Source organism: Barbatula barbatula, assembly GCF_947034865.1.
Source record: "Barbatula barbatula genome assembly, chromosome: 19".
NCBI classification, from domain to species: Eukaryota; Metazoa; Chordata; class Actinopteri; order Cypriniformes; family Nemacheilidae; genus Barbatula; species Barbatula barbatula.
Genome location: NC_136782.1, coordinates 22203674 through 22213075, shown reverse-complemented (window position 1 = coordinate 22213075; position 9402 = coordinate 22203674). Strand labels below are relative to the sequence as shown.

Below are 9402 nucleotides of genomic sequence, written 5' to 3'. Positions count from 1 at the left end.
TGTTTTTGGTTTATGAATATTTGACTGCTGGTTATTTGGATATCAGTGTTTGTTTCTGCATCTTGTTTGTTTGGGTTCTAAATAAAATGGCTTCACATTGTTTGTAAAGATGTTTGTGGATTCTTCATCACAGTGACAGATGTCTTTCATTTACATCCCTCTTACTTCTGCTCATAAGATTTAAGGGTTTCTAAAACAAAAAAAGATGTTTATTTATAATAAAGGGACACTTCACCCAAAAATGAAAATTTGTCATGATTGACTCACTCTCTAGTCGTTTCAAAAGTGTATAAATGTGTTTGTTCTGATGAACACAGAGAAAGATCTTTGGAAGAACGCTTGTAACCAAACAGATCTCTTGCCCCCAGTGACTCCCAATACAACGGCTGTCAGAAGTGTTTGCTGTCCTGCCTTCTTCATAATATCTTATGATAAAGTCATTTTTCCTACTATGGGAGTCAATGGGCTCCAGGAACTGGTCGTGTACTCAGTTTATCACTGTCACACTCAAAGTAAACTATATTTTTGGGTGAACTATTCCTGTAAAAGTTTACTTTGACTGTGGGCCAACTTAGTCTCGAGTTGTATTGAAATAGTACACTGACATGTATACTAGTACTGGTATGTATTAGTACTAAGTACAGTGCAACGAAATGTATTAAAAAGTGATATCCAAAGTGACTTACACATGAGGTAAACAATGGAAGCAATTGGAACAACATAAAATTACTACATAAAATATAATAAAAAAATGAATCAAGAATTCTTGTTTTTGCAAGGGTTGTGCCCCTCAATCTATTTATTTGCGCCACATTAAAGACAACACAACTGACATTTGGAGATCGGTTGGTTTTATAGTACTGTATACTTTATGTAGGATGCATACTTATATCAGTGTAGGTGTCCCGTCTCAACACTACCTGGGACTAAATTAGTTTACTTTTTATCCTTATCAAAAGATTGAACTAGACCAAATAGACTTGAAGTGTAGTTTAGAATAAAAAGTGAAAGTATACTAGCAGCACACTTGAATAAACGTCTTTGTTGTAAGAGATGATTGAAGGGGGTTTCTGATAACACTGTCTGTGTTGGAGATGTTTTCCGTGCCTTATCTCATTGACCGTTATTTCAGGAGTGGATGCCAGGACCCAGACCTTTCATGGAGCGCTGAGGGTTACCGGCTGACCCATGATGCACCGGGGCGGGTTCTCTATAAGTGAAGCGTGAAGCGAAGCCGCTCTTTCGTCTCAATCTGTCATGGCTTCTGCGAGCGGTTCTTCAGCGTCTCGATGCTCTTCTTCATCGTTCCATCATTCATCACGCTACAGCACGAGCACCGTGAGATCCGTCAGCTCTGATTCTCTCCAGCCGAGACTTCACAGCCAGTTTGGAGAGGAAACCTCCATCCGCTCCATCACAAACGACTCGGAGCCCGAGCAGGAGTCCTTCGCCCATCACTATGGTAATTCACGAGACCAATCATCATGGGATGACACCTTTGGTGGTTACCAAGGTAATGAAAGTGGATGATGAAAGTTATCTTTGTGATTAAATGTTTTTTTATTGGTTACTAAGGCGATCAAGAGTCGTTTGGAGGTTACGGCGAGGACCAGAAGTTCAGTGGAGGAGGTTACCATGGCAACTGGAGTCTTGGAGATACAGGCATGCAGAGTGAGTAAAGAGCACTGATTCTTCAACTGAGACGCAATTGAGATGATCGGTTTTTGGAAACATCAGTAAAAGTCTTCATGTCCTCGCCATCTGATTTTGTGATAAAGAGAAAGAAATGCAAAATTGATTCAAATGAGATTTTTAAAGGTAATAATGAAATGCATCTAGAGTCAAAGTCAGATAAAAGGATTTAAATTCAAGGCAATTTGATTTATCTTCAACATTTAAGGAGCTTTTACACTAAAGTTTTCAAGTGACATTTTTCTAGCAGTTTAACAATCTCAACATAACTCATGTGGTAGATGAAACCTCGTGTGTGTGTGTGTGTGTGTGTGTGTGTGTGTGCGTGTGTGTGTGTGTGTGTGTGTGTGTGTGTGTGTTTTAGTGTCCGGCTCCAGGCGTTCTGCCAGTACGGGTGTGGTGAGGGCGATGGGCGACAGCTACTTCCTGTCCGCTGATGTCAGTGGGTTTGAGCCACAGGAAGTGGTGGTGCTGGCGTATAATCAGTGCGTCGTCATTCAAGCAGAGAAGGTGTGTTTGTTTTCTGCAATAGAAGAGTGAGCAATTCTGTGAAAATATCAACCTCATCATGAAAAAATGTAGTTTTTACTATGGTAACAGCACAGATATTAACATTTGATGTTTCAAATCCCCATGTGAGATCTCTCTGGAAATTTGTAAAGCATTTGTTTTATTTTTAGTGTATGATCTTTCACAGTCAGGTAAGAGCCATTTTCAGGATTGTCACATCCGTAACGCCTCATATTCCTCATAAAGGGACACATGAAAATTTAAATAAAGTAAATATTTGATGTTCTATAAAGAGGCATCACTTCTCCATTCATCGGGTATTATTGCTTCAAAGGCGGTCTGCAAAGGAACAACGACTAGTGGTATCATCCCAAAAAGGAAAAAAGTCACTCTCCCGTACCTTCACTGGATCTGTTCCACATTGGTGGAATGATCTACCAGCTGCTACAAGATCAGCAGACTCGGTTGCCATCTTTAAAAAACGCCTAAAAACGCATCTCTTCCGTCAACACGTCGCTGATTGAGTTTTTCCTAATTCTCTTCCCTTTCCTTCTTCATAAAAAAAAAAAAATAAATAAAAAAAAAAAATAATAATTACTAACCTCACCATTCTTAGCTTTTATACTGTGCTAGGCTTTAATGGACTAGTTTGATGCACTTATGTATTTTCGTTGCCTATGTTGTTATAATTGCTTCCAATGTTTCCTCATCTGTAAGTCGCTTTGGATAAAAGCGTCTGCCAAATGACTAAATGTAAATGTAAATGTAAATGCTTCAGGATTGTGCATTTTTATTCACATTTTTAACATAGAAAACGAGTTCATAGACTGACATAGTCCTGACATTTAGACTCCACCAACAAGAGTTTGGTCAAATATAAACAGATGGTTCAAAATATTCTTAACAAATTCTTTCTCTGAGCATGTTTATGTCACGTCCATAACGTTGGAATTTCCTGAGTACTTTTATATATTAAAAAAGTAAATATTATTATAATATTATTAAATATAATAAATATTAATGTAGGTGTGTGTGTGTGTTCAATAGAGAAGTACTGTTACATGTAATAAATATTATTGTGTTTGTGTGCATGTGTATTTCTGCAATAGAGAAGTACTTTTTATGTATTAAATATTATAAATTATTATGTTATGCAATAAAGGGGAAAAAATTGCATATTATCCAACTATTCTTCTCTTCACTGATTTGTTTTGATCAGACTATTAAAATGATTTACAGCTCGTGTAAATAATGAAAATTGTTAAATAATCATCTCAGAAAATATGAATGTTCATGCTGTTGTTGGCTTGAAGACTGCTGACAGATGCGCTTCAGATGTAATGGGACGGTCTGACAACAGTCTTATACTGTAGACCCTTTTGTGTTTACTCAGTGAGGAGAGCTGTTGTTACGAATATACAATAGATACGTTTGTAATTTATAACTGATTATTTTTCCCCTATAGTGACTATTCTGTATTCTATAGATTTCTCTTTTTATCTACTGTCTGTATTCATGTATAGTGTAAAGCTGCCGTGCTAGAAACAGCGCTCTAGAAAAGCTGTTGAGAAGCTTCTGTTGTTGATGTTTTTCGTTTCAGTCTGAAGCGGCTGGCAGGTTTACCCATAAGTCTGTGCTGCCGGAGGACATGGACCCGCTGTCCGTGAGCAGTACACTGACCTCAGAGGGGATTCTCACCATCAGACTCAGACGCATCCCAAAACAACCCGGAGAACCTGGGACTCCCGTCTTCTGCTCTGGAGCTCACTTTTGACCCTACAGAGAATAACATTGAGTCACGTCCTCACGACTCTTCTCACCGTGTTAGACTCACAACATAGAAGATTTCTATATTTTATTCATAGGTATTGGACAAGGAATTGTTGTTTCAAGAGCGAGTTAGATTCTTTACTTTGACTTTGGATGATGGCAGACAGGTGAGGAGGAGGTAACCATAGCAACAGCAGACTTGTTCCCCGTAGGATCAGTAATACATATTATTTATCATTCCTTTCATTTCTTTTTCACTGACCTCACAGCGGACGGATGTTTCCAGGTGTGGAAGCCCACATTAAAACTGCTACTGTAACTTCAGTGACGTTTCTCAAGTGTTTTCCAGTTAACTGTAGTAAATATTAAAGAATACTATATATGGGTAAAATAATTGAATTGTTCTCGAAGACTTTGTGTAAAATCATTTCAGTGTTTCTTTAATATGTCTGTCTTAATTTTATAATATATATATTTATAAATATAATATTTGTATTTCTGTATTCTGACATCCTGTTGTTTCTCTCTTCTATTGTAATCCCTTTCAAGTCAGTAAAGTCCCCAAATGTCAAACCCCTCACATTTGTGGATATTTTCACATCATAATGTTTCATGACATTTATTTGAATATCTTGAAATTAAAATGCTTAAGTTCATTCTGATATTAAATGATGTACTTCTGATGATACAATGAAATACTGTAACATTGAGTCCAAGCAACATATGTGATGTATAAAATGATTCAGTCAACATGAGATGATAACTGTGATGTCAGTAAGTGAAATGCCATGCTTGTCATCATACTGTATATCCAGATAGACCGTTTGCTTTGGTCCTGTACTGTTATCATGGATTTAATAAATGAATTTGAATGAAAAAGCGCTATAGAAATAAATGTTCATGTTCTTGTTCCTCACAGAAACACGACAGATGGGATTGTTTTGTTTTTCTTTATTCCCGCATGGGAAATTAGACTTTAAATGTATCTTGGCCAGCTGGTTTTATAACCTACTTACAACACAAACAGCCAAAAGTTAACAAAGCTGATCAAAGAACTGAACGACAACCAATCAGAAGTGAGTAAAACATCCGGAAGCTGTGCCCCTGAACACAAAGAATCCACAGTAAATGTCGTCATGTTAAAATCTCTTTTTATTCATGTCTGATATACAACAGCAAAATCACCTGCCCTCGATTTATTTTATTGCACGGAATAGTTTTCTTGTTTTAAACGCTTCATGTTCATGTAAATGTGTTCCAGGCTAATACATCCACAAAAAGGAGAAACGTTTCTGGAATAGTTTAGTTTTGAGAAAGTGCCAGTTAAACCCAGACCGGTTCGCATTTAAAACCGTGAACATCGTGATGTGAGTTGAGATTTCTCTAAAACACGAAATCTTCTCCGTAGTCTTGATTTAACAAACATCGTTTCTACCTTCGTCTGTTTCTATACAAAAAATACAGTTCATCTCAAATTCACTTATCATTATATTACACACAAACAAACAAAATGATTGTTATTGCACAAATGCTTTATCCTAACCGAATATAAAATCAGTTGATCGATAAGATTGTTAATAAATATGATTCCTCACAACACAATTGAATACATGAAATGCAACAAACCACAAATGATGAATGAAAGAACACAAACAGAAGCAACGATGATTTCACTCATTTGGTCTGTTGAGAGGAAAAACACGGGCCTAAAATAACCCCTAAGGAAAATCATTTCTGAGATGATACAGGAATCCGTTTTTGAGTTCAAAAACAAAACATCATTTCTGAATTGTTCCCTCAACGTTCTTTCAATGTTTGTAGAGGAGATCCTTTCAGAACTGCAAAAATATTCAGAAATATTGAGATTTTGTCTGAAGCTCGAGTCGAACATCTCTCGTTAAATGGCAAAAACAATGAAATCTCATTAAGTGAATCTTTTAAATATATTAAATCTGTACATCTGAATCAAAGTTCTACACAACCATAAGCTCCGCCTACAACTTTTTTTACATATTAAAGCTTATTGGCCACGAGAAAAAAAAACGCAGATTAAAAATCTAAACGGTTCATATTAAAACGATCCGCGAAACAAAAACACAACACACAACATTTACAGGAGGAAATCAAATGTGTTTAGAGCTCATGTTTTGTTGTAATCGGCTGTTTGTCGTCAGTGAATCTCACGTAACCTGTCAGGGACACGTCCATATTTCATCTCACCCTAAGTAAATAATACTGGCCAAAATAATATTTAATGAACATTAATATATTAATAAAAAAATGTTATTAATTCCAGGTCTGCAAAGGACACGAGCTGACAGTATTTGTGCTCCATAACAATGAAAAATGTCCATAAATGCTTCGAGAGAGAGAGAGAGAGAGAGAGAGATTTCCTGAATCCTTATGACATCATCATTAAACGCAGGAGTCGACAGTAAATGATCAATTCTTCATGTATGTGTATCGAGTATACGACAGTCCAGATCATCTCCAGCATTCAAGTGCTCAAACAAAACCAACAAACACATCATCTGTTTAAAGAGAAAACCTTTTGATTCCTCAATATATCGATATATATCAAAGTGGTTATGACAAAGAAACATTCACATTCACACAGCACCAATAAACTCGCATTCGCTTTGTTCGTAATGTGGACGTCTGAATCTGGACATAAACACTTTACAATAAGGCGCTATTGGTTACCATTAGTTAATGCATAAGCGAACAAGGAACAATTTAGCATTTATTATCCTTGTTAATAATACAGTTATCCATGTTAGTACATGGAGAATTTACTCATGTTAACAGCGCGGACGTTTGATTTGAATAATGTGTTAGTAAATGCTGAAATTAAAGGGATACTTCACCTAAAACGGAAAAGTGTGTCATCATTTCCTCTCCTTCGAGTTCTTCCAAATGTGTAAAAATGTGTTTGTTCTGATGAACACAGAGAAAGATATTTGGAAGAATGTTTATAACAAGGCAGATTTTGACTCCCATAGTAGGAAAAATTACTTGATCTTTTTTTAGTTCAGTTGGACAACATTGAAGAATGTAGGACAGCAAAGAGTTCTGGGGCACTTTCATTTATTTCTACTATGTAAGTCAATAAGGGGCAAAATCTGTTTGGCTGGAAACATCCTCAGAACAAAGACATTTATACAGATATGGAACAACTCGAAGGTGAATAAATGACGACAGAATTTCCATTTTGGGGTGAAGTATTGTTCACTGTTAGTTCATGTTAGCAAATGCATGAACTTATGTTAACAAATAGCACCTTATTGTAAAGCGTTACAGATTATTGTAAATGCTATGGCGGGGTGCGGACGGAGCTGCGATTCAACAGGTAACACTTTTCCATAAGACTGTACGACGGTTACGACGAGCTTACCATATTAAATATTTTTACAGCCTTTATTAAAATAAACCGCTACATCTCATAGTTGAATCCAGATGAATAAATGCTGAAAAAGCACCGTTTGTTCTAAAAAGTTAGTGTGCGGGCAAGAAAAAAGATCTATAAAGGAGATAAAAAAGTGCACATGCTTCTGTTATTTCTCTCCTTTCAAATGATCCGGGCAGAAAACACACGAGCGGTTTGTGTAAAATGGCGACCAAAATCTCCACTCGAACAAATGTCACAGGAAGAAAATATCTTTTCTACTGAAGTGAGAATCTAGAGATTATACATCCCACACACATCCATTATCTCTCGCTCTCTGCCCCCACAGCGGTCGCCTACACCAGCAACAGTGTCTTTATATAGAGAGAAACTCAATGCCCACCTCTTGCTTAAAAAAGAACCCATAGAGAGACGAGGAGACAGAGTTTAAAACACAAAGGGAATGTAAAGAAACAACGCCGTCCCGCTCTACATCACACACACAATCTGACAAGACAAAGAGTCCCTGAATCTTTCCCATAACAGGAAATGGAATTAGTGTTTGTCAGGGAGACACAAATAACCGAGACCCAAGTAATCCAGCCGGTGGATATGCAGGAGTCTGCCGAAGCCGTCTCTATAAACTCTGAATGTTCTGTGAGGTCAGTGGGATTTGTCGTCTGAGTCTGAGGAGTTGGGCTGATGTTCTCTGGGCAGCGTGAGGTTTGTGTGACGCTCCCACAGTTTGTGAAGTTCCGTGGCTTCACTTTCGCTGCTGGTTCCGCTGGTCCCGCTGTCCCGGAAACTGGCCAGAGGCGGGCGAACCTTCACCCCCTTCACCGTCATGGAGCCCTCGATGGCTTTACGCAACTAAAAAACAGACGGGAGTGTGTGTGCGTGTTTCTGTCCTTAAAACGCTACTTAAGTGCTTGTTAACAAACTGAAGTGTGTGTGTGTGGTGACCTCTGACCTCTCTCAGTGAAACCACCCCGATGAGTCGCCCAATACTGGTGACGTAAGCGTGGTCCAGACCCAGCAGAGAGAAGATGGTGTGTGTCTGTCAGACAAACAGAGAGACATTTAACATCCCATCGCTGCTTTGACATGTTAAACATACAGAAATCACACACACCATAGACACACACCTTGTGCAGTGAGGTGCGCTCCACCAGCTGGAAGGGGGCGGGGTCAATCTTGCAGTTGTTGAAGTTCACCTGCTCGTCAAGCTGTTGCTCCTCCCACTCCTCAATCTGCATTCAGAGGTAAACATATATGTATGGGAATGTGTTTGTGTGTGTGTGTGTGTGTGTGTGTGTGTGTGTGTGTTTGTGTGTGTTTTTTTTCTTACCTCTCGAAGTGTCATATCGTCTTCAATGTCCGGGTCATCCTAGAGAGAGACAAAAAAGAGTTATCACACACACACACACAAGCGGTGTGAGACTTCAGAGTGTGTATTGAGTGGTGTGCGATGGGATTATGTAACAGAAACACATGAGCCTTCTGCACACACTGTGAATACACAATCAGTTCGGTTGTCCTTTTATAAAACGCTTTCATTTGTCACATCCAACTTTAATGAGCATGCGTGTGTGTGTGTGTGTGTTAGCAGTTTGCAATGTGGATGTTTTATCACTGGAAACACATATACACACACACACATGCACACAAACACACACACCACTGATCAATAGTAGCTTTGGCAGTGGACAGATTAAAGTCTCTCTCTCTCAGATACTAAATGTAATGGATGATATCACTCTGCAGTTAAACTCTTCTCTGTCTTTCTCTACAGAATCTTTGGGCAGAAGATGTGAACATCACACACGCACACACACACACATTAATAAAACATTCGTCCATTAGCGTTACTGCTGCTGCTTCTTTCTGTGGACTGCGAGTGCAATGAGAAACGCCTGCAGCTCATCATAATGCTCTCATACAACACTAGACTGCAGGAGGACCTGATAGAGACATGCCATCATGACGATGATGAGAGACTGTGTATTCAACTTCAGTGTCCAGGAAAACTTACTTAAACAGTGGAC

The 9402-nt window shown here is 38.3% G+C and overlaps 1 protein-coding gene across 1 annotated transcript in view; it reads right to left on the bottom strand.

Annotated features, from left to right (window-relative positions):
* Positions 1 to 5098: 5098 nt before the first annotated feature.
* LOC306908495 (chloride channel protein 2-like) overlaps positions 5099 to 9402 on the bottom strand; it is a 30401-nt gene continuing 26097 nt past the window's right edge. The window contains exons 20-23 of the mRNA XM_079481416.1: positions 8706 to 8744; positions 8503 to 8607; positions 8328 to 8414; positions 5099 to 8227 (exon numbers count right to left, since the gene is read on the bottom strand). Of these exons, the coding sequence (XP_079337542.1) occupies positions 8021 to 8227; positions 8328 to 8414; positions 8503 to 8607; positions 8706 to 8744 (438 nt within the window). The 3' untranslated portion in view covers positions 5099 to 8020. The remainder of the gene's footprint in view (positions 8228 to 8327; positions 8415 to 8502; positions 8608 to 8705; positions 8745 to 9402) is intronic.